Here is a 26,000-nt window from a genome sequence, read left to right as displayed (position 1 = left end):
GATTAAACACAGAAGCAAAGTGGAGAAATTACTTGGTTGGCTACAGCTAGGCATTTGCCTTATTTTGATATAATCCAGTGGAAAGTCCCGAGTTAGAGGTTAATTGGCAGCTTCTGCTTGGTTAAGCTTAAGTTCCATTTCACTGTTTACATTGAATTTTGGTTGCTTAGGTAAAAACTCCAGTTATGGACAACCTCAGGCTAATGGCCTCCTAATTTGCTTTCACATGCTGTTCCCCAAACCCAAGGGAAAGTTTAAAGGGAGCCCAGCACCTCAACAAGCCAGCCTACACCTGGGGGTAATGAACACGGGATTTATTAAGTAACTAAGACATTGTCTGTCTTCCTCAGCAGCAGTGGCACAGCCTTGTAGAGCCAGATAGAAGATGATGGACTGGTCAAACCCAGCTGCAGGCCCACTCATTCTGTTGGTAGTAATCAGTACTTGGCCCACTGTGTGTCAGGAGCTATTCTAGGAACTGGGGATGTTAAGGTAAACCCAACCAAGTCCCTGCTCTCCTGAAGCTAATTCTAGTGGGGCACTGAACATATGATGTAATGTGAGGTTGTGGTAAGTGGTACCAAGACAAATTGACAGGGCCATGTGAGCAACCAGTGAGGGGAAACTCTTATACAATATGGACAGATAAGGCCATGCTGAGAAAGGGAATTCTGAGTTAAAAGTGAGTGTGAAGTGCCAGCCCCGTGGCGCACTCGGGCGAGTGCGGCGCTAGGAGCCCAGTGACGCTCCCGCCATGGGTTCGGATCCTATATAGGACTGGCCGGTGCACTCACTGGCTGAGCGCGGTGCGGGCAACACCACGCCAAGGGTTGTGATCCCCTTACTGGTCACGAAAAAGAAAAAAAAAAAAAAAATGAGTGTGAAAACTGCCAGTGAAAAGACAGAAGTGTGACCCAGACAGAGGAAACCAGAAGAGCAAAGGACGTTTGCTGGGAACTGCTTGTTGCTTAATTTTCAAAAACCTGTTAACATTCATGTAGTGGATTGAATCATGTCCCCCTGAAACTCATTGAAGCTTGAATTGTATCCCCCATGTTTTGTGTATTAGAAACTTAGGGCCCACTGTGACTGTGCAGTAGTGAATTAATTTATAATGGTGGTCAGGGGTGTCGTTCTCAGGGCTTTAAAAGAAGGAGTCTTGCTTTCTCTGCTTCCTCCATCTTGGAATGTGAGATCCCTGGGTCACTGTCACCACCACCAGATGGACTTTGGACTTCCCAGCCTTAGAAACTAAGCAGTAAATTTCATTTTTCTTGATAATTACCCAGTTCCGTGTATTTTGTTACAAGCAACACAAAATGGACTAATACAGAAAATACTCACATACATTACTTGTAGAAAGACATCATTATTTTAACGGGAGAAGGGATCGAAGACCCAGAAAGGAAAATGTCTATTTTACACTGATACACTTTTTCAGTCACCAGGAGAAATCGGGGAATCTGGTCCCTAAGTCTGAACTCTTCCACTCCAGCCCCTGTAACCGTCTGATCTGAAGTTACTAAGCTAAAAGGACCCTAAAGATCGTAATGGAACTAGGTGGGAAAAGTCCGACCAGAAATCACACCGCCTCCAGGCCATTTGTCTCCAAGACTGGGGTCTCCCTGCCCCGCCCTAAAACCCCAACTCCTCCGAGCTTTTGACCGCCGCCCGGGAGGGCTCCCGCCGGGGTCCATTCGGACCGCAGCGTCGCCCACCCGGCGCCGTGCTTTCTCCACGTCCTCGGCGGCCGCCCAAGAAATAAATTTAAAATGCACTCTGGCAGGCACGCAGCAGATCCGACCAACGCGGCGCACCTGAAAATGGAAACTAAGACCAGTGAATTGCCCAGTGGCCCGGCCTGCACCGCACCGTGGCGAATCTGCGGGCCGCGCCGGAAGGGCGGCCCGCGCCGTGACGAATCTGAGGCTCGCGCCGGAAGTGTGGCCCGCGCCGGAAGTGGCGCGTCCACCATTTTGCGGGCCGCTATGGCGGCGGAGTCGAGGCTGCGGCCGGAATGCGGCGCCTGAGACTGAGGGGGTAGGCCAGGCGGAGGCACCGGGACGCCGTGCAGCCCAGAAGAGGACCGGACTTCGCGCCGGGGACGCTGTCATGTACGGCGCGGGCGGAGGCCGCGCTAAGTCCGAAAGGAAAGGTGGCGCGAAGGAGGAGGCCGGGCCCGGCAGCACCGGCGGCGGGGGGAGCCGAGTGGAGCTGCTGGTGTTTGGCTATGCCTGCAAGCTATTCCGGGACGACGAGCGGGCTCTGGCCCAGGAGCAGGGACAACACCTCATCCCCTGGATGGGGGACCCCAAGATCCTCATCGACAGGTCGGTTCCTCCCCCCACCCGCCGACCCTCCCCTCTCCCGCCTGATTTCGTCTATGTTGACTTGATGGCCAGGACTGAAAAGGGGAGTTCTGAGCCCGCGAGGATCCGGGGACCCCTCCCCTGGCCCCACCTCCTCCTGGCGTTCTGGGGGGAGGGGACGGTGAAACCTGCCCTAAGGCACTGGCTGGAGTCGAGCAGCGTCCACCGCCGGAGGGACCGTCTCCGTTGCCGCAGCCCTCACGACCCCTCGCCCCTGTCGCCGGCCGTGGTTGGCTACTCGGCGCAGTGGGAGTTGCCGCGCCCGGGGCCTCTCCCCGCCAGCGCCTGGGGCCTGCCGGGGCTGCCCTGAGTGGTGTGCTGGGCGGGCGGCCGGGAGGCGCGCTTTCATTCTTCCCAAACGCCGCGCAGAGGCCGTGCTTAGAAGCCTCGGTTGGACCCCGGGAGTTAGCCTGGACCTCTTAACGCCCCCAGCGCCCTCAGCGGAGTGCTCGTACTTTGCCGGCATGACATTTGACTCCCCCAGCAGCCCCCTCCCCCGTGATAATCGGACGAATTTGACAGATTGGGGTGGTGGGTGAAGTTGCCCGTCAGTTGGATGCCCGTTGACTTCGTGCGGACCCTGGCCTTGCTCTTAGAGGTAGTGTTCTTAGGGCTGGTTTCACTGTCTCTTAAAACTGAAGGGTGGAGCTGGGATACAGATTTGTTGTTTCTTTTCAAATCAAACTTGCTTTAGGTAATCCCGCTGGAGGGTGTCTAGCGATTTGCGGCAGAGAGGGCCCAGCACTGGGGATTTCTAAAAGTGTTTGATCTGAAAAGGATGACATTACATACATGATGTAGGTTGTTTGCTCCCCCGTCTCCTCCCATTTTTTCAATCTCCCTTTTCTTCCCCTCCTCCTTGGGTTTTGGAGTTTGCTTTTGTGGGTTTTTGTTGTGGGGGGGTTTTTTGTTTGTTTTGTTTTGCTTTTGCCGGTTTGGCAACACTACTTCTGGGGCCCGGACTGAAAATAACTGTGACCAACCATTAAACTGTGGAATAGTCTCTCCAAGTGAAGGAAGTCCATCGTGTGAGACAAAACTGGATTCTGCAAAGCCCTGGAACATGACTGTAGGGATGACCTATGTGCTGGCCAGAATGGACACAGTAATGACCAAATAGGCCTTTTTCCATCCCTGACATTTCTGTTTGGAGTTAGCTCTAGAAAACAAAGACTTGTGAAGGGAGGGTTGCCAGATCAGATCAGGTCTGAATCTGATGACTCCACATGCTGCTCAAATGTGCTGTGCCTTTAAACCATGGTTTATATTGAATGATGTTGCCTGAGTTATCAGGCTTGCTTTTCTAAAGTATTACTTGTGATATTTATTATTAAAGTTTGGTAAACGATGAAGTCTCTTTATGCAGTTTTCCATATCATTCTGTACCTGATTTGAGTTAGGTCTTCCAAAACTGGTGGGGAGCAAACACTACACATGTACATGTGTAATATTTTAAAATAATAATCTATATTTGTAAGTTAAGGAGGTTTACATCAAAGTAAAATTAATTTTGAAATTTAATAAAATGCAATAACTTAGCTACCCTGTAATTTTTGGCCTTTTTTGCTGTAAAAGTCTGGTTTGGTTGTTTTTTTGTTTTTTTTTTTTACATTAATATTTTTAGTTCCCATTACAAAAGTCAGCATTAAGAAATTAGGCAGACTTTTGTTTGTCTCTCTGCATTTGTTTTTACAATCCTAAATCTGAGTGTTTTAAGTAAAATTCACTCACTCATTTATTATCTGACAGTCACATGTTGACAGCATCTTTATTGAATCTTGTATGTTAGTTAAAAGCATAGCAGAAAGTGCTCTTGTTCTTAATTTGGCTGAAGAACCTATTGGTCCATGCAAGAGAAACATGTGTATGTTATTTCCTGCGAGTATAAAGTTTAGAAGGAAATATTGATACTGCATCTTCTAATAGTTGTGCTCTGTTTCCAGTGAACCTCCTTAAACTGCATGTATATGTCACTGTTCCTATGTATGTGTGTCTCTCTATCACATAACCCAGCACTTATTTCCTCAGCCAAGTGGCTAGGGGGCGAGCCTAGCCAAGATTTTACCTCCAATGGACGCAAGTTTCTTTGGTGAAGATCTCTCCTGAGAGTTCGGGACTAGCAGAAAGAAGCGAGGAAATTTCGACCGTTTGGTTCTTACGGATAGGTATTTATGTATTCGGTTTGTGTGAATGTAAGCTATGATATTTAACTTTTCAGAAAAAAAAGTTTTTTTTGCAAGTGGCATTGAATAGTTGACCAAACTATAAACGGTAAGAACTGCCAGTGAAGTGGATACCATTATGCTGTTGAACGATTGCTTGCGTGTAATTATAAGTTTTATCATACTATAGAAAGGAATTCAGACTTTGTTAAGATAACTTGAGTTTAAAAGTAGGTGAGAGATGACTAGCCAAATTAAATATAAATTTGAGAAGAGTTTTTATATTTGTTTTAATATATTTATTTCTTTATTTTAATTGGTAAGTATACATATATATAAAATATCACACACACACACCCCAACCTAAACGTTAATTTCTTTCCATTGACCAACTTGTTCATATTACAGATATGATGGACGTGGTCACCTGCATGACCTTTCTGAGTATGATGCTGAGTATTCCACATGGAACAGAGATTATCAGCTGTCCGAAGAGGAGGCACGAATAGATGCCCTGTGTGATGAAGAGAGGTATTTAGCCTTGCATACGGACTTGCTTGAGGAGGAGGCAAGGCAAGGTACTGCTCAAGAAAAACTTACTTAAGCAACAAACTTTTAAAAAATTTTTAAGTATTAAAAATTTACTCCCATTCATTTTTTTATACTCACTCTTTCTGATATTATCTTGACAGTACCCAGTGGATTGGAAAAACAGGAGTCTTTGCGTTCTGAGAGGACCTCAGGATAGTTTATATATAGAGCCACAAAGAATTTTCCCAGCTTTTGAGGGCAGACTGGGATTTGAAAAAAACAAAAACCAAACTCTTTAACTGTTCTTCTTTAACAGTATCGTATAAATTAAAATTGATGTTCTTGTCTTTGCTATAACAATCTTTAATACAGTTCTTAATCCCAGAGTTTTCTCAGCAGGGAGAAATTTTCCACAAAAGACGAGTATTCTGCTGTCTGTGGGTAAACGTGTACTGGCAAAAGTACATATTGATAGACATAATGTGTGAATTTTTAAAAACATTTCGCCTCAAAAAGAGGTTGAAAAGTGTGTTATATGCTTTACTGATAGCTACAACTTTAGACATATATAAAATTTTTCTCAGTAAATTTCCATTTTTGTTAATAAAATTCTCATTTTTATTCAAGAGGAAGAATACAAGCGACTGAGTGAAGCACTAGCAGAAGATGGGAGCTACAATGCCGTGGGGTTCACTTACGGTAGTGACTATTATGACCCATCAGAGCCTACAGAGGAGGAGGAGCCTTCTAAACAGAGAGGTGAGAGTGAAGAAACTGCCTGGGGTGATAACCGTATGGCAATATACCACAGTCATGCACCACATAATGACATTTGGCTAACAACCGACTGCATGTATGATGGTGGTCCCATAAGAGTATAATGTCTATACTATATGGCCTAAGTGTGTATTAAGCTATACCATCTAGGTTTTTGTGAGTGCACTCTATAATGTTCGCACAATAACAAAATCCCCTAAAGATACATTTCTCAGAACGTATCCCTGTTGTCAAGCTATCCATGACTGCATATATCACAGAAAAGTCTTCAAAATACATTTATGGGCACTGTAATGCATATAAAAAATATTAGTGGTATTCCTTCTTTTGGTAAAATAAAGCTACAAATTAGAAAATGAATTGTTAATGGAGATGGAAAATGAATTCAGACTTTCATTAGCTGCATTGGATCAAGTTGCCTTTTCATTTATTTCTCTTTGATTCAAGTAGCAGAAAATTGCTCACTCTGGATTCTTTGTTTCTAGATTAATAAAATATTTGTTAATGTCCTCAGTGATTCATTTTTGGGGTATTAAAAGGATAAGCGTTTACTAGGATAAATTAATGTCTCCTTACCCTCATACTTACCTGCCCCTGCATGTCCCCTCCACAGCTGGAATAATGACAGATGTCCAGTGGAAGGACACCTATAGAATTAGTTATTACTAAACAGAAAACAACCCAGAGGTTCCTGGTAGTTTGGTAGGTAGGATGTGGGATATATACTTATCACAATTTTTTAAAATAATATTTATATAAAACAAAAGATTTTAAATTTATGCTTTTCTGAGTTAGCTCTGGGAATTTTGAATACAAGAAAATAGTGCTACTGAAAAATACAGAGCTCATGTAATACAGAAATAAGAGAGCACTATTATCACAGCACTGTGTAATGATCATTAATTATCAGTAACAAAAATATGAGCCCAAAACATTAAAGATGGATCACTTATATTCAGGATATTATGTTTAAAGAGAAGAAGAGCTTTAACTTTAGAAACCCATTCAAATATTTAGAATAATAAAGTGGAATCACATCCCCTTGAGATTTAATTTTAGAGCTAACTTAATCTGTTATTTGGGACTTAATTGATTTTTCCTTAAGTAACAAATCTCTAAACAAGTATGAAGTAAGTATAGCAGTTTAATCTTAAAATGATATCTGCCCTTTCATCCTGCAGCTGCCCTAGGGTTTTCCCCAACCCCATTCATCACAAGATAAGATCCTAATAGAACTGTAAGATGTAAGGGCAGACACAGACATACAGGCTTTCCTTTTTGCCCTTCCTTTAACCCTACTTACTACTTGGTGGGCAGAAAATTCACTGTTGCACAGTTCTATTTTATGAGCTGTTAAAGAGACTCTTCAAGTGTAATCATAACTATATTAAGTTAAAGGCTAGTTAAGGTATTTAACACTTTTTGCACTGACTTTTGAACCTAACCATCCCCCAGAAGTTATGATGCAATGGGAATGTTCTTGCAGGTCTAAAAGTAAACATCTGTTCATTTATCCAGAATAAGTTATCCCTGTTAGTGTTTTGGATTGTTCAGATTTTGTTGTCTTGTCTCTGGACTGCATACATTATTTCTTCTTTAAACCCATAGTGTTTTTCATCAGAATGAAGGAATACATACTATCACCATTTCATAAATGAAGAATTGAAATTTCTAAAAGCCAATGTCTTTTTGAAGATCGTAGTGACAATCTTTAGAAAAATCCACAATATTAATTGCCTAACATTCTAGATTAGGGATCAGTAAACATGACTGCAGGACCTGTGGGTATGTTTTTGTAAATAAAGTTTCATTAGAACACATCCACATTCATTTGCTTACATATCATCTGTTGTGGCTTTTTTATTTCAACAGCAGAATTGAGTGGTTGAGACAGAGACCGTATGGCTCACAAAGCTGAAAATATTTATTATCTGGCATTTTGCCAAAGAGTTTGTCAACCCCTGTTCTAAATGTTGGACCACTGTCTTGGTGCAGTTATTGGACTAAATGATGTTAAACTTTGTTATAATTATTGAATTTTGAGAACTTCAATGTGACTTAGTTATCTTCTGAGTTTTAACATGCTTTCTCTTTAACAGAGTTCTCTTTGGCATCTTATTGTGTTATTTCTTTTCTTTCTGTAATTATATTCTCAGAACTTTGCCTTATGTGCTGATTAATTTTTTAATGGAAGTTGGGCCCATGTGAAACTTACAGCTTGATATTTTATGTTTAACTTGCATTAATATAAACACCATACACATTTGCATGTACACACGCACTCTTAATAGAATTCAGTTTGGTACCAGTACCACTAACAAATTTTACTTTAGTGTCCTATTCTTTTAAAATTTAAAATGAGGGCCGGCCCGGTGGCGCACTGGAGAGTGCGCTGCTTGGGAGCGTGGCGGCGCTCCCGCCGAGGGTTCGGATCCCATGTGGCGACCGGTTCCCGCTCACTGGCTGAGCGCGGTGCGGATGCAACACCGAGGGTTGCGATCCCGTTACCGGTCAGTAAAAAAGACAAAAAAAAAAAAAAAAATTTAAAATGAAATATTTTTTGTTAATTTCTTGAGCCATTAACATGTCTTAATTTTCCTGGTTTTCAAAATTATTATATTTTCCTAGCATTTTTTTAGTATTTCAAAATTCTGTGATATTAGCCAGAAGCATTTTGATGGTACTTCTGTTTCTGTGTAACCTAACTTTTCTTCTCTTCCTTTTCAAAGCATGCTGTTTTCAGCCTAGTCCCTGTCCTTTACATTTTCATAATTTTTCATCATTATTACATATCCATTATTTAAACAAGAAAAGATTATTATTTGAATCTGAGTCTGTATAGCAGTGGTTGGTTTTTATTTTGTGTTACTGAAGCCATTTTTCTATAAATAAAGGCGTGTGTAAGAATAGAATAAATCTATTTAACCTGTCTATTCCAAACAGTCTCTCAGAATGTCTTTTTTGTGTGTGAGCAACTTTAAGGAAAGGCTATTTGAACATAGTTTTATTTTTTGTTTTTTGTTTTTTTTCCTTTTTGTCTTTTTTCGTGACTGGTAATGGGATCACAACCCTCGGTGTCGCGCCCATACCGCTACCAGCAACGGAATTGCAACCCTCGGTGTCGCGCCCGCACCGCGCTCAGCCAGTGAGCGGACCGGTCTCTATACGGGATCCGAACCCTGGGCGGGAGCACCGCCGCACTCTACCGAGTGCGCCATCGGGCCGGCCCTAAACATAGTTTTAATCATTTTTTTTCATTTTAGGAAAATATGCAAGGATACTTCAAAAAGGTTATGGAAGGGGCCGGCCCGGTGGCGAACTGGATAAGTGCGCCACTTGGGAAGCGCGGCGGCGCTCCCGCCCAAGGGTTCGGATCCCACATGCAGACCGGTTCCCGCTCACTGGCTGAGCGAGGCGCGGGAGCAACGCCAAGGGTTGCAATCCCGTTGCCGGTCCCCGGTCCGGTACGGGGGCAACACTGAGGGTTGCGATCCGTTGCCGGACACGGAAAAAGACAAAAAAAAAAAGGTTATGGAAAAGGGGCCGGCCCGGTGGCGCACTTGGTGGAGTGCGGCTCTTGGGAGCGCGGCGGCGCTCCCGCCCAGGGTTCGGATCCCATATAGAGACCGGTCCGCTCACTGGTTGAGCGCGGTGCCGGTGCGACACCAAGGGTTGCGATCCCATTACCGGTCACGAAGAAAGACAAAAAGGAAAAAAAAAAGGTTATAGAAAAATAGAATTAAAAGGGGCCGGCCCGGTGGCGCACTGCTACAGTGTGCCGCTTGGGAGCGCGGCGGCACTCCCGCCGAGGGTTCGGATCCCACATACAGACCGGCTCCCGCTCACTGGCTGAGCGAGGGGCGGGCGCAGCACCGAGGGTTGCGATCCCGTTGCCGGTCCTGGTCCAGTACGGGCGTGACACTGAGGGTTGCGGTCCATTGCCGGACACGGAAAAAGACAAAAAAAAAATAGAATTAAAAGATAATATGAGTCCTTCCGTGAAGTTTTTGAAGACCCCTTATAGTAACAGTTGTACTTTAAACACATATTCCAGGCCCCATTCCCAAAGAGAGTTCGAGAAAGCTAAGTTATTGCTTGGCATTTTGCCAATAGAAAATCTCTGCAAACCAGAGTTTCTGATAACTTCCAATTCCACCATGTCATTTAGTTAGTGGAGGTGAACAGTGGGGTTGCTAATTATAGGGACTTTCGAGGGAGGGGTAGACCTCTGTTCTCCCATTCACCTCTGGTTCTCAAGCGAGAACAAGGGATGTGTAAACAGACACAGGTGGGACAGTGTTGAATAACTCTTACTTCATAGGAATTTATAATCAATTGTATCTCATGAGACTAGAATGCCTAAGTTTTTGTATATAATGAAAGCTGGTTAAAACTCCTCTTTGGTTTCACAGAAGAATTGGGTTTAATAGGATACCTTTGCAAATTGTTGATCTTTTCAAGAGGTTCACTATACATGATAGAAACATTTATTTTAATGAAGATTTAGTGTTTGTTTCTTCAATATCATCTTTTTTTAAATAAAAACCCTAGGTAGATGTTGTAATCCTCAAAAATTAGCTTTTTAAAGTTTTCTGTATTTTTGTACATTTCACTATATTCAGGTACCTTGGAATTCAGAAAGTTAAAATGTGTGGTACTTTATTAGTAGACAAATATTTGTTACATGAATCATTAATGAATAAACAGAAATAGAAAAAATGTATCTGATAATTTGTGAGAGGGAGTAGTTTGCTTAGGTAATGTTGGCAGTTATGCACAGGTATTTAACAATTTGATAATGAAAATCAATTACTGAAGAATTGATTACCATGTGTTAGACCTGATGCTATAGGGAATCCACAGAAATAGTTGGAGAGAGATCTTGGCAATATCAGTGAAATACATACATAAAAAAGAGGCTGGGAAGGAAAGAGAAAGGAACATTTATTGAAAACCTGCTAATTGTCAAGCATTGTGGTAGAGATGTTCACATAGGTTAGTTATGTTACTTACACCTCACATGGCCCTGGGAGTAAATCCTTTTACTGTATTGGAGCACATGAGGAAACTGAGGCTGAAAACAATTTCCTCATTTGCTCCAGTACACTTGCCCAGAATCCCAGAGCTAACAAGTAGCAGGACTTCAATTCAGGCTGGGATCTGACCCCTGTAAACATGCTGCTTCTGCCACACCACCCACCTTTTTGGAATTTTGCAAAGTGGGTTTACTTAGATGTGGTGGAATAGAAGAGAAAACTGGAAAATGTTTCTACAAGTAATGATAGAGAAGTAAAGAACCGGGGAATGCCAGTCACTGCTGTTCCTTCGATTGTTGCTTATAGTTGGTGGGTGCTTTCTTTCCTGGTCATGGGTCTGAAGGTTTTTATTTTCTTTTTATACAGAAAAAACTGAGGCTGAGAACTTAGAGGAAAACGAAGAACCTTTCATTGCACCGTCAGGGCTGAATGTCCCGTCTGACGTGGAGTTGGTATGTGTGCTCCTCAGGCATGAGAACCCTTCTTTATCATTACTGCTTGTTATTAAGTACTGCTGTGTGAGCACCAATGATAATCATAGCTGCTGTTTAGGTGTATAATGCTTTAAAATTATTTGTAAGTTAATGGAGAAAAAGATTACACCCTACATACTTTCCTCAGAAAGAAAAATGAAAGAATTAGTTGCAAAATAACTAGACTATAGCATCAGGGACCCAAGGAGTTGGATCTGTTTGAACGATTATATAGCTGAGTGCCCAGATTTTACCTGTGTGGATAAACTAAGTCAGAATTAGTGGCGAGTGAACTATTATCCACATATAGACATAAGAACAGTCTTGCTGAAGGCAACATTGCTTTGTTCTGGGTTTTTCTAGTGTGATTTTTGTGGTCACTGTGTATATGTACATATATAGTCATGCACTACTAAACGTTTTGGTCAACGACCACATAGATGACAATGGTCTCGTAAGATTATAGTGGAGCTGAAAAATTCCTGTCACATAGTGACATTGTAGCCTTCTTGACGTTGTACTATTACACATATGTTTGTGGTGATACTGCTGTAAACAGACCTACTACAAAACTTGTGTAGGAGGGCTGCCTAGCTTACCCATGGGGTGACCCTCCCAAAGGTAGCTCAGACCTTCAAGATAGAAAGCCAAACATTTGACACATTAGGTCTGACCCAAAGTGAAGCGGTTGTCATCTGCTTTAGAAGCCTTGCACTTTTAAATGATTCCTACCCATTCCCATAGCAAAATAATAGTTAACACCAGTTAGCTAACACTCACTGAATGCTTGCTGAGTGCCAGGCACGTTCCCCACCTGTAACTTAATTTTCATAACTTTGTAGGGCTGGTAGTATTCTAATTCTGATTTAACAGGTGAGGAAAGTGAGACACAAAGAGACTTAGTAACATACTTAGAGGGCCCTTGTATGGGCAACTAGTGGCCATTGTGGATCACAGGAAAATTCATTGCTGTTTCCTTTTATAACACACTTCCGCATGACAACACACTCTCCTAACAGCACATTTCTCAGACTGTTTCGCATCATTAAGTGACGCATGATTGTGCATATATGTCTACACACACCTCTTTAACTTGCATTTTCTTGCCATTCTTACTTCAGTACAGTTTTCTTCTCTGTTGTGATTAAGTCCCTGTGACATCCCCAGGCTGCCCTTGCACTGATGAGGAAAACTGAGGTGGAATTCCTGTTTGTCTGGGTGCCCTGCAGCTAGTTACTATCTTTAATTCAGCATTGATCTCATCCCGCTGTTTCAACTTCATTATGTTAAATTATGGTTGACTTGTAATGGGTGTTAAAGCCAAAACCAAGGTTTTTCTTTTGTGAACATTCATTAAGGGATTGCTACATTCCAGGCACTGGGCTATGCTGCTTTTTATGTATTATCTCATTTCATGCCAATGACCCTGTAATATAATTTCTGTTACTATCCTCCTTTTACAGATGAAGAAGCTGAAAATTCAGAAAGCCAAGAATTTGGCTAATAAATGGCAGGCGGGAGCTCAAAACCATGGTCTTAGCTATTGTGCCATCTTGAGTCACGGTGCTATATGGGATTTTTATACGTTTATTAGGGATGTTTAAAATATTGTATGTGTATACTTGGGAGGGATTTTTAAGTATTCATGCTCAGTGTAAAGTGTTTTTCTTTGATGTTTTCCTAACTGGGTTGCAAGTGCTATAAACACAGGTATTCTAGATTCTGGTTTGTAACCTGCATACTGAATCATCAGATATATAGTAGATGCTGAAAACAGCTTCCCAAAAGAGCATGCATACATTCCCTCCTGTCACTTGCTCCCACCCTAATTTAGTTCAGTGAGAATTCAGTGGTTCTTGCCCTTCGTTTTTTTGGGGTTTTTTTTCTTGTTCTTCATTATGTGAAAGGAGATATCAAAATAGCCTTTTAAATTCCTGCCTCCACCCATTATTTATTTACGTATCCTCTCTTTCTGTTTTACAAATATGGGAAAAAATTTCTTTGGATTTTGCCTAGTGTAATTACTCATTATGTTTGCTTCCCCATTTCCCCATTGATTATTTTGCTATGATTAAACCTGAAAATATTATCTGAAGATTTGATATCCTAAGACTTGTGTTAATATATTTTCTGTGTATTGGTATGTATTGTGTTCCACCTTTTTCTGAAATAGGCTATTTGTTCTACATAAGAGACCCATTGAAATTAAGCCTTAAAAATCACAGTTGCTCTATTACCTTGTATTTAATGCTAAAAACTTTTATCTAAAGTTGACTACATGGAATTTTATTTTGGTTTTTTGGTATGAAAGATTTTTTTATTTTTTTTTGCAAATGTAGATATAGAGGCACAGCAGAATATGGTTGCTTTGTTTAATTCTTATTTAAATATCTAATGTCTGTGTTTTCTCAGCCAAAGTAAGCATAACTAAACTGTTTAATAGTCTGCTGGAGCCCAAAACATTTACCACCCATTGGAGGGCAAGATAAGCCTTAATGTGTGGTGATGTGCTCTCTTGCTGTTAGGAGTTTCTTCCACTGTTGAGATGAAAAGGTTTCTGGAACAGAGTTGTTTTGATTATACAGAAACAGCATCTGAGTGTTTGATTGAGTCTCTGGTTTGCATCTTTCGTTTACTTTATGGCAGTGTCAGTATTTCATCCTTCACAATGTGAGTTTTTGGCAGTAATTCATTGTATAAATTTTACAGTACAATGTCCATGTTAGTGGAGAAGATGTTGAAGACAAAAGTGTTTGCATTGTAAGTTCTATTTGGGTGACTAAACATTGGAATTGCTGAGTTGTGTTAAAGTGGGCTATCACTGCCTTAGTGGGCAGGGATTGGTTTGACTCACTGACCAGGGAAGGTTGAGGCTGTTGGTAAAGAAAGCAGGTACTTTAGGGGATTCGCATTTTTAATCTAAGCTGTTGGGTTAGAATCTAATGATTACAGAACCCTTCAGGTTTTTGAATGAAGAGTGAGGACAGTTAGAAATCATGACACTCTGGGAGACATGTGCTCACCTCCTGCTCACCTCCATAATAAATCCCCCATGTCCAGCTGAGCCTCTAGACTCAAGCTTGTAAGGTGATCTTACAATGCTATTTTTAGCTTTTTATAATTACTTTCTGTGTATATTTTTCCATTCCATGGAAAGTAAGGACCAGTTCTTTTCCCAAATATGTAACCCAGCGTCATTTTTCCTGATATGGTCAGTTGGTCCCTTTCCCGGGGAGCTGACCACCTGTCTGTCATACCTTGAGTTCCCTCCTGCTGGGCTGCTGAGTGCACTCCATCCCTGGTTTTGTCTCATTGTGTTGGAACTCAGCAGGCACTGAGTGAGCAGTTGTGGGTGGGAAGGTGGATGCTGTCCCCCAGCTCCTCTCTACCCATCTTGTCACCTCATTCTCCTGAGACACTGCAGTTTTGAGCCACAGATAATGTCTGCCTGGTGCTCGGGACTTTGTGGAACTGCCTGTTCTCTGCCACCTTGTGTTTTGCTCAGTTTCCTGGAACAGGAGCCCCTCAACCACTCTGGTCTGTCATGAGGACCAGAAATACAGCTGCTCAGCAGGCCTCTGTTAGGGTGTTTTTCTAAGGGAAATGTGCTCCTTCCAACACATTTTATGGACAAGCGGGGGAGAAAGGATTTTATATATAATTGCTGTTATGTGCAACATTTTCATTGTTAGAGGAATAATGAAGTAAGCATTTATTGAGCATGTACTGTGTACCAGGTGCTGTGCAAAGTGCTTCTTTATTCATGTACTCTCTTAGTACTCAGGATAACTCTAAAATTAGATACAGTGTTACCTATTTCCCAGCTGAGAAACGTTGAGGTTTAGAGGGGTCAGAAGTAGTTGCCCGGAGTTAGACAAGTAAGGGCCAGGCTGTGGTTTCAAGCCAAGTAGCCGACTCCAGAACCCTAAAACTGCTGAAGTTAAGTGCTGTTGAATGTTACGCAGATTAGAGCATTATTTTCATCATAATTTAGGTACTGTAGTACCATGGGATGGGGTGGGGAGGAAAAAAACTGATTTACTCCTGCATTCCTAAGGGTGATTTGCCTTTTTTTTGGATTTGTTAGGACTCTAGATGTCTGATGAACATTAAGCTTTGGTCCACTAGGTCTTCCGGATATTTTCTCCTGGCATTTTGTTTTATAACTATTTATATGACTCTTTCCCCGCAGAATTTAAGTGTATTTGTGGAATCATATATGTCACTGTATTCCTTTATGGGTTCAGGGTTTCAAAGCTTATTTTGAAAGACCTTTCCCACCCCCAAGAGTTGGGAAAGTATTTCCTTACATTTCCAGCTAATACTTCTGTAGTTTTGTTTTTACATTTGAATTATGACTCAATCTGATATTATTTGGGGCTGGGGTAAAGCAGGTACTTAATTTTTTCTCTCCCCTAATCTCAGAGCTGGAGAGGGCTGGCCCAGCTCCTCCTTGAGTTCCTCACTTATTTGCCCACCTTCCATCTCATTCTCCATGCTGAGTCTGAAGCACCCACATTTTTCACAGCTCCTAGAGAACCTTAAACGTTGGTGTGGGTTTTCTGACCTGCAGATATCATTCCCCCATTTTCCAGTTCCTGCTCTGGAGTTCAAAGCCTTGTTAATAGAATTTCTAAGGAGAGGGGAGGCGTTAGCTTCCCTTCTTGGGCTCAGTCAGCTGTCATAAACAAAGAGCTTCCCCACTGGATTTAAACTAGAAAAACATTTCCTGTTTTGTCAGGTGGTCTTTGTAACACATGCATATTTATATGTTGACTATATCTTTAAAATCTCACTTTACAGTAGGAATGATCATGATATTCTTAAATAGAAAAGGATTTGTCTAAAATCTGCATAAGGAGAGCAAAGAATGGCTTTTTTCAAAGCAGATATTTTTATCACATATCCATTTATTCTGATAGTAGGTCCTGAAATATGCTCGTAAGATGCTTTGTTTTTGTGTGATCATTGTTGCTTTTTAAAATCACCTACATATTGCTTTTTAACTGCTGTAGTAGTAATAATATGCTATAAATAGGCCTACTTTTAAGAAGTTATAGACCAACAAGTTGGTTTGGTCAGTAGAGACAGCCTGTACTGGGGAAATTTTATTTCTCTTTAAGGATTATTAATAATTGATGTTTTATGGCATATATTATTTTTTAAATGAATCTTCCTATGTAGCCAAAACCAATGAAAATCTGCATCAGGATCCTTATTTCAGTGCATAGTGGGCCTTTAACATGGAATCTAATTTATTTGGGGAATCAGTAAATAACTTTAATTGTAGACATTTATCCTTTTTAAGTGTGAAGGATCTTATTAGTTCAGAAATTAAATTTGAGAAATAAGCCATTTATCTTTTATGAAGGCTGAGGCCCTCAAATTACAATAAGCCTCTTGAATTTTTTTTTTTTTTTTTTTTTTTTTTTTAAAAGATGACCGGTAAGGGGATCTTAACCCTTGACTTGGTGTTGTCAGCACCACGCTCACCCAGTGAGCGAACCGGCCATCCCTATGTGGGATCCGAACCCGGGGCCTTGGTGTTATCAGCACCGCACTCTACCGAGTGAGCCACGGGCCGGCCCAGCCTCTTGAATTTTTAACTGCCCATTTGTAATGAGAATAATTTCCAGTTTTCTTTGCATGTAATTTCCTAGTGTTGATCTCTTCGTTGATATTAAAGGTATTTTAGATGTGTGGCTTCCAGCTTTCAGTCAAAGATCCATTTGTGGGCAGGAAATGCAAGGCATGCAATGTGGTGAAAGCAACTCTTTAGCAGCACATGAAGGAAGAGGCAGGGATTGGCTAAAAGTAGTAAACCCAGAGTAAGGCAGCAGGACTTGCTGCCTGGAGCACCCCGCCCTGCTCTGGCCAGGCCATGCCGAGGCTGTCTTAGTTTTTGAACACTGTGCTTTAAGTGGGAATGATGGCAGTGAGCTGGAGCCATGGGCTGCATCCTACAGGGAACAGGAATGAGGAAGGTGGTAGGAAGACCTGGTGTGAGTTTGTGGCTCTTTAGATGATCCAAAGGGCTGTTTGGTAGGAGGGAACCCTCGAGCTGTAAGTACTAGTCCTAGCTAATTAAAAAAAAAAAGACTCATTCTTAGATCCTTGAGAAATGTTGAAACATATGCCCCTCTCCCTAGAAAAATGCATGTGTGTATGCAGTATTTGCATACAACTTCAGGGAATTCACAAACCACCTGAAGTCCATCATAGAACCCAGGTTAAAGACCCCTGTTAAATAGAAAGGTGTTGATTTGGTGCAAAAACATTGTCTCCCATCAGTTCTGTACAGAGGTGGAATGGCCTGTCTCAGTGAGTGAGTTTTCTCCCCCCCAAAATACTGGCAAGATTCATAGGTAGACAAGTATCCTATAACCAGGTTCAGTACCAGGGTCTACACAGACTGGGCTCTTCCAGCTGAAATGTCTCTTACCTCTTAAAGCTGATAGTAAAACCAGGTGATTTCTATGCTTTAATTAAATCATGCAGCCAACGGGAAAGGGGACAAATTGATAACATGAATGCGTGTGTTTTCTCACAGCCACCAACAGCCAAAATGCATGCCATCATCGAGCGTACAGCCAATTTCGTGTGCAAGCAGGGAGCACAGTTTGAAATAATGCTGAAAGCCAAGCAGGCACGAAACTCTCAGTTCGACTTTCTACGCTTCGACCACTACCTCAACCCTTACTACAAATTCATCCAGAAGGCTATGAAGGAAGGACGATATACAGTACTGGCAGAAAACAAAAATGAAGAGAAGAAAAGTATGTAAAACTGTTTCTGTCCCATTTAGACTTTGGGCCTGTGTTGTGGGGATAAGTGTGGCAGGCAAGGGACAGTTCTGGGAAAAGTATAAAGATACTTATTCTTAAAGAAGCATGGTTGAAATGTAAACTTTAGAATTTCTAGAATGTTGATAGAATACTGCCAGTAAAGCATGATAATTAATCCTGCTGGTGCACCCTATTAAATTCTCAGTTAATATTTTATAGATAGGTGAAATAATTATTTTATACTTGCATTGATGCTATCAGAACATAATCAACTAGGTTAGAAATTTTTCATCTCGGGGCCGGCCCAGTGGCGCACTGCTACAGTGCGCCGCTTGGGAGTGTGGTGGCGCTCCCGCCGAGGGTTCAGATCCCACATACAGACCGGTTCCCGCTCACTGGCTAAGCGAGGTGTGGGCACCAGCACCGAGGGTTGCAATCCCATTGCCGGTCCTGGTCCGGTACGGGCGCGACACTGAGGGTTGCGATCCATTGCCGGACACGAAAAAAAGACAAAAAAAAAAGGAAAAAAAAAATTTTTTTTTTCATCTCATTTCGGGTGTTTAACATTTCATGAAGAAAACAGTGACTTTCATACTTTGTCAGATTATTCTACCAGTGTACTTGTACCAGAGTGTTTAGGGCCATAAGGTTATATTATACATGTCCACAAAAATGAAATGGTTAAATAAATTATATTAAAAGTTATTGCCAGATGTTCAAGGCCTAGGCTCCGTTCTGTCTGGCTTTCTTCTGAACAACCTGGGTGACTCTGTAGGGAATATTTTCCAAAGGTGATTTTTGGACAGACAACCAAGAAGCGACCATATGTAGCTCTGCCTTTGTCTGCTTCTAAGTTTTTACATAATTTTTTGTACTTTTTTCTCTCATTTTACACCAAAATCTTGAAATGTGATTTGATTTCAGAATCAGGGGTCAGCTCTGACAATGAAGACGATGACGAAGAAGAAGATGGGAATTACCTGCACCCATCTCTCTTTGCCTCTAAGAAGTGCAGCCGCCTTGAAGAGCTGATGAAGGTTTTTATCCCTTATTGAACTATGGTTTTTTATGCCATAACAACAAATTTAATTTTGGAAACTATTAAGCATGCCATTTCCTGTGTGTGATAGCTATATCTTATTTTATCATCTTTGAGGTGTACTGTGTGTTTTTGTTTTTAGCTTGGTGGCAAATAAGTAGACTCTTGGTTAAGAGTTAGAAATTGTTTTGTCATGTAGATTTCATTATAGGATTGGATTTTATAGGTATTCAGAATATGAACTTCTTGAAGTCCTCTGTTACCTTCATAGATAGGTTTTAAATAAATGTTTTTACTTATGATCTTCCCCTCATCCTTATAAAGAAATCACTCAGCATTATCTTGCAGTTAACTCACTCCACTCGCTCTGCCATTTGTAATATAAAAAACAGGAGTTCATTAGACTTAAGCATATGGTTTTCAGCAGTCATGCTGAAAATCATTTCCTTGAGGGAATGATTCCTGATTGATTGGAATATAAAAGCTGTTAGTGATTTAGAATCAGAAATTTCTGAGGACAGACAAGGTTTCAAGTTTTGTTGAGCTTGGGTGTTCACACTTTTATCAGTAGCAGTCTAATCCTGATCCTCCCTCCTTCCTTTCCTTAGTAGTTATTACAGAGATTGAAGCCATGCGTTATTCAGTTTCTCTGGAACTCATAACCAGCTGGAGACTTGGCCACACTGAGTCAGGACCTTTGTATGTGCACGTGCATGTGTGTGCATGTGTGTGTTGAGATTTTTCTCAGGCATATACACTGTATTCTAAAGTTGACTTGAGCCTTTTTACAACGGAAGTTCTGCATGGTTCAGAATACAGAAAAGGCTAATGCCGTGTGTCTTTTCTGTCTCTAGCCCTTAAAGGTGGTGGACCCGGATCACCCCCTAGCAGCACTTGTCCGTAAAGCACAGGCTGACAATTCTGCCCCCACACCACACACTGCAGACGGCACGCCTGTGCAGCCCTCCCAGGTGGAGTACACGGCAGACTGTGAGTACTCTCTTTTTGCGTCTTGACCTGTACCCAGCTCTCTGTGACAGAGCAGCTACAGGGCTCTAGCCACCCAGGGTTCTCTCCTCTTCATGCAGCCAGTGTGAAGGTGGGCCATCCAGACCTAGTATGTGGTGCCTTGAGGGAGGATGCTTTTTGCTTGACCTAATGTTGGCAAGATGGCTGCCCCATCTCCAGCATCAACTCTGCATTCCAGGAAGGAAGAAGAAGAAGGGCAAAGGCAGGAAGCAGATGCTGGCTGGTTCTGCCCCTCTAGCAGTCTTCCCAGAAGCCACACCTAGTGGTTTCCTTTAATTCTTATTGATGAGAACAGGGTCACATGCTTTTGCCTACCTGCAGTGGAGGCTGGGAAATGGGGCCTTCAGTTGGACACATTGCTGCCCTAAACAACATCAAAGTTCTGTTAAGGAGAACAGGGAGAGTGGGTATTGTGTAGACACATGCTATTGTCTGTAGACAGTTTGTGATGGTATTGTAATGCTGTACTAGTACTGGTATATAATATTGGGTGGACCCATAGTTCTGTTAGGAAGAATAGGGAGAGTGGGTATTGGGCAGACACATGCTGTTGTCTGTACTGTAGACAATTCTGTGATATTGTAATACTGTCCTAGTTTTGGCATATGATATTGGGTAGACACACAGTTCTGTTCAAAAGAACAGAGATAGTGGATATTGGATAGACACATACTGTTGTCTGTACTGTAGACAGTTTTATGATGGTATTGTAATCCTGTGCTATTGTTGACATACAGTGTTGGGGAGACACACGGTTCAATTAATAACGGAGAGTGGGTGTTGGGTAGACACACAGTTCTATTAATAACAGGGAGAGTGGGTGTTGGATAGACACATGCTATTGTCTATACTATAGACAATTCTGTGATGATATTGTCATCCTGTGCTAGTGTTGACATATAGTGTTGGGTAGACACAGTTCTGTTAAGAACAGAGAGTGGGTATTGGGTAGACGCATGTGTTGTCTGCCACGATTGCTTTCTTTAGAAAGACACGCACATAACATAAGACAGCATATGATGTGCACCACAGTTACATTTCTTTCGTAATCCATTTCCCATTGATTGCTATCCTTTTATCTTTTTAATTATATAAAGATTATTTATTGAAGGTAAATCTTAAAGTTCTATTCAAGAGGTCATTTGAAAGTGTTTGACCTTGGTCTCAATATCAGGTCTTTTAAATTATTTTATTCCAACGTTAAATGTTGAATGAGAGAAGAACCTTTAGCAAAGGAATTAATCTATTCTGTCTACTTCACATTCAAATCTGATATCATGAATCCGTCTATAATGCTTGTCTCCTTCAGTACAGCCTGAGATTGATTCTGTGTTAAGTGTAAGCTGCTCTTTATTTGGAACAAGCTTTTGTTAAACATAACTGTGCCCTTTTGTACTTCCCATTTAGCACTGGCACCCACTAATGTATCACACATTTTCATGTGCTAAATTAACATTTTTAGACTTTAAAAATCAGTTACTTCAGTGAACTTTCTGCATGTGTCCCCAGCAAACCTCTTACAGTTAAGAACTTAGATAATTTCTTTAGATGATTGGATCAAGTCAACTCAAATCTCTTTAAGCATGCAGATCATAGAGGAGATACTGTGTCACAGAGTTGCATTTTACTTCGTGATTAGGTTCTGTGGTCAGCATGTGAGGTAAGCATCACACTTGGGCAGGTGTTCCTGCAGCATCTGTAGGTCACTCCTAATGCCCAGCTCCCACAGTGTGGGTTTTTGGATAGATTCCTGTACATGGCCTACCTTTAAACCCTATGCCCACTCAGCACCATGCAAAGCTCACACTCAGGCGTCACGAGGACCTGGAATTAGCTACGACCGGAAGACTCTGCCCCAGCATGTACTCTGTATGAGCACTTACTCACTGAGAGCCAGGCCTGCAGCTTGCCTGCTTTACCTTTCAAGCCTGTTGTTGAATTTGCTTGAGTCAAACGTTTGTGCACATCCACTAGATCTCTAAAGCCATTACACTCTGTTGCAAAGGAGAGAAGTAGAAATTCAAGTGGGTGGAGAGGAGTGACCTTGATTATTTGCTCTGTTTATCACTAATGGACATACAGTTAAATACAGAGTTCAGTTGTGGTGCAGCATGTGCATAAACCCTGCAGGGCTGGATAGGATGGGGAGCAGGCGAGAGCGGCCCCTCTGTGATGCACAACATCCCATGGTCTTGTGCTGGATAATGGCTTGAATGAGTTGCAGACAGATTCCAGGGAGTTCACCGCAGGGCTCCCAGAGCTGTGTGCTTCATTCCATCCCACAGCCACCAGTGGCCCCCAGGAGCCCCCAGGGGCCAGAGATGAGCCTCAACAGCCTCTGGGAGAATCCTGAGCTTGCTCTATTCAGCCCTGCGGGCAGTGTGAGGGTGCTGTCATCATGTTCCTTCCTGATCCTTAACTCCCAGTGGGAAGTGCTCCAGTAGGGGACACCGAGGGGTAACCACTTCCTCCCCTCAGCAGATGTTTTGAAATCAACTTCTCTGCAGAGTGAGAGTGATGGACACGGTAAGAATAGGCATTTAGGATCTGGAGTTTTGGTGATAGTAAGCGTATCTGATGAAGGTTTATAGGTTTTAGACACAGGCTCCTGCCAGCAGCCCTGAGGGCCCCTTTATGAGCAGCAGTCCTCAGGCTCACCACCACAGCTGCCTGTCCAGGATCCAAAGAGACCATAGGGTGGGAGAGGTGTCCTGGTTCTCGTTTCCAAGGAGAGCCAGGAGCTAGAACCTGGGATCTAAATCACATTAAAACCCAGCAAAAATCAATGTAAAAACCCCTGTACTCAGGTGCACGAAGTGGAATGAGGGGGATTTGGCATGGCACCATTACCATCCCGCATGTTCCATGCGAGCCTGGGGAGAGTGGTGGCTGCTGCAGGAGGGCAGCCTCTGCATCATCAGCCCCACCTTCTCCTCACTTCTGGGCTCCTCCAGGGCCTCACTTCTTGCCATCTCTTTCTGCTGCTGTTTGGAATTTCTTGTTCTGCCTGACTCAGAACTCTGTGAGCTCTTGCAGTTCCATGGGTAGATGTCCCTGATGACCTTGTCTTTGCCTTCATTGTTTTGCAGTGAAGGAGCTGAGGCATCTAGGATCTTGTTTGGCAGTTGTCAGCCATTGGCAGGTGTCATTTCTCTTACCAGGGTCAGTCATAATTTGGGAACTGCCTGTAATCCACAGACTGATTTCTATTGGTTTGTAATCAGTCATCAATAAAGGCATTTATTTACAAATGCAGTTCAAACAGGAAAATTCGAAAATGGTTTTTGGTTTTAATTTTCATATGCTAGAGTTCAATTTATATTTTTTTAAAGTTCATCTCTATAATGTTAGTCACAAAATATTAACACAGCAGGTTCTCAACTATGTTTAAAATAAAAGATAAAGGGCTGGCCCATGGCTCACTTGGGAGAGTGCGGTGCTGATAAAACGAAGGCCACGGGTTCGGATCCCTATATAGGGATGGCTGGTTAGCTCACTTGGGAGAGTGCGGTGCTGATAAAACGAAGGCCACGGGTTCGGATCCCTATATAGGGATGGCTGGTTAGCTCACTTGGGAGAGTGCGGTGCTGATAAAACGAAGGCCACGGGTTCGGATCCCTATATAGGGATGGCTGGTTAGCTCACTTGGGAGAGTGTGGTGCTGACAACACCAAGTCAAGGGTTAAGATCCCCTTACCGGTCATCTTTACAAAAAATAACAATAATAATAATAATAATAATAGATAAGCTGGAGAGAACAGTGCAAAAAATATTAGTAGGCCCAGAGTTGCCTCTGAGAAATAGCATTGTGTTGACTTTTTTTCCTCTGCATACTTTTATTTTTCAAATTTTTATGAGTGTGCATTACAGTTATACTTAAGAAACAAAGTAAAACAGAGAGTTCATAGAATAATTCTAGTGTTTGAAACACTGTGGTAATAAGGACAAGAGTAGCCCATGACTTGATCCCGTGTGTCTTGAGGCTGCATCCACACAGGCTATTCTTGAGCTGCTTCTCATCGTGCCACAAGGATGGTGCTAAGCTGCCTGAGGAAAAGATCCTGTTCATTGGCTGTGCCTGAAGACTCTGCGAATACAGTACATGAAGCTGATAGACTATTTCAAAATCACTGCTTCAGCCAGTGCAGAGAAAGGCTCTGGGGGAGCCCTTTTTGTTCTGGGCACTGGCTGGCCCCACTTAGGAGAGCTGCCGTTGAGACAGATCTACCGTTTCTGCTGCTGCTGCCCACAGGCAGCACTGGGCTCACTCCTCTTCACCCTCTCATCTACCCAGTGTGGTCACTGTGTTGTTCCCATGGGATTTTGTGCAAAATCTATTATTCCTATAGTTCTGATGTGTTACTTTCCACTCTCTGGGCATGTACGCATGACCTTCCTGTTTCTTAAACAACTGGCTTCATACAGAGAAGGAATAATATTCACAGACATTTAAGTAGTTTTCAGAAGATTTGCACTTGGGAAAATAAGAAGTTATTAGAAAGCTATCTTAAAAATTACTAAAATTACTGATAACTTTTTGGGAGGGAAATTTTACAATATTAAAGGTCAGATGCTCCACCACTTATGCTGAGGTTGCGTCCCAATAAACCCATCGTAATGTCAAAAAATTGTAGGTTGAACCATCATGAGTCAGCGGCTGTCTATAGAGTATACATTATGAGAACCAGACAGTTGTGCCTATAGTATTTAAGCATCTAAACATCCGTGTAAGCATTGCCTCTTCCTCGTCACTGAAGCCCAGGCCTGGCACCAGATGTGTCTTTGGCATAGAGGCTAGAGGCAGGAACTCTGCACTCTCAAGAGGTTCCTTCACTGTTTCCTGGGAGGCTCATGGTCAGGCGCTATACACTGGAAAGAGGAAGAGGGGAGACAGGTCTCTCAGTCTGTGACATAGCCCAGAAGGACACAGGCATCCATAGCTACCTCGTCAGGACAGGCCCAGAGGGACGTGGCCTGGGGTCACAGTCTAGATGAGGTGGTGAGCCAGGCAGGATGGTCCCTGAGGCCTGCCTGTTTGGGCTTGTCTCCCTGCCACAGAGCAGCAGCCCTCCTGGGGTCGGCCACCTCCCCAGGGCTGGAGCTTCGTTCCCTGAGGCCTGCCTTTCAGATGAGGAAGTCTTAGGACCGAGCCCGTGGCGCACTCGGGAGAGTGCGGCGCTGGGAGCGCAGCAGCGCTCCCGCCGCGGGTTCGGATCCTATATAGGGATGGCCAGTGCGCTCACAGGCTGAGCGCGGTGTGGCCGGTCTCAAAAAGGACAAAAAAAAAAAAAAAAAGCAGATGAGGAAGTCTTACCCCAAACAGACACTCAGAAGAGCTGATCCCCACCCTAGGGTGGGGCAGTGCAGCAGCTGATGGGCTGGATGTCACTTGGAAGTGGCTCAGCACACCCTGTGGACTTGTCAGCATCATAAGGAACTTTGCTCCTGTCTGGGTGAGTGTCTGCTGCCTGGCATAGTCCTCTGAGACCTGACAGCTTGGCTGCCAAGTGGTGGAGCAGCAGAGGCTGGGAGGCACCAGAGTGTCACCATCCTAGACAGTGGATGGCAGGACTCAGCACAGAACATGCTTATGGCTTATTTCTGTCACTTTCGAGGTCACGGAGGCTGGACAGTGGGCTGGCTGCAGCACACACACAACAGGACCTGCACATCGGATTCGTGTCTTTGCCCCACAACTAAGAATAGTAAAATTACAGACTTTTGGTTCTCGTGAAGAGAAGAACGAATTTGTGACTAACCAAGCCCTCACCCAAGAGGCCTATAAAATGAACATGAAGG

General features: G+C 42.7%; 1 protein-coding gene across 7 annotated transcripts in view; it reads left to right on the top strand.

Moving 5' to 3' along the window:
• The first annotated feature begins 1,978 nt into the window (after positions 1-1,978).
• SFSWAP (splicing factor, suppressor of white-apricot family) overlaps positions 1,979-26,000 on the top strand; it is an 84,908-nt gene continuing 60,886 nt past the window's right edge. For 2 of the 7 annotated variants that reach the window (XM_008574624.1, XM_008574622.1), the window contains exons 1-7: positions 1,979-2,330; positions 4,940-5,109; positions 5,690-5,821; positions 11,242-11,327; positions 17,899-18,124; positions 19,058-19,170; positions 20,027-20,162. In XM_008574624.1, coding sequence (XP_008572846.1) covers positions 2,113-2,330; positions 4,940-5,109; positions 5,690-5,821; positions 11,242-11,327; positions 17,899-18,124; positions 19,058-19,170; positions 20,027-20,162 — 1,081 coding nt within the window. In that variant the 5' untranslated portion in view covers positions 1,979-2,112. Of the gene's footprint in view, positions 2,331-2,744; positions 5,110-5,689; positions 5,822-11,241; positions 11,328-17,898; positions 18,125-19,057; positions 19,171-20,026; positions 20,163-26,000 lie in introns of those variants that run through there. The other 5 variants (XM_008574627.1, XM_008574621.1, XM_008574623.1 and 2 more) reach the window with 5 other exon arrangements.

This window comes from Galeopterus variegatus, unplaced genomic scaffold (genome assembly GCF_000696425.1).
Source record: "Galeopterus variegatus unplaced genomic scaffold, G_variegatus-3.0.2 Scaffold1075, whole genome shotgun sequence".
Lineage (NCBI taxonomy): Eukaryota > Metazoa > Chordata > Mammalia > Dermoptera > Cynocephalidae > Galeopterus > Galeopterus variegatus.
The sequence above is the reverse complement of the archived record's forward strand: the minus strand, read 5'-3'. Positions and strand labels throughout refer to the sequence as shown.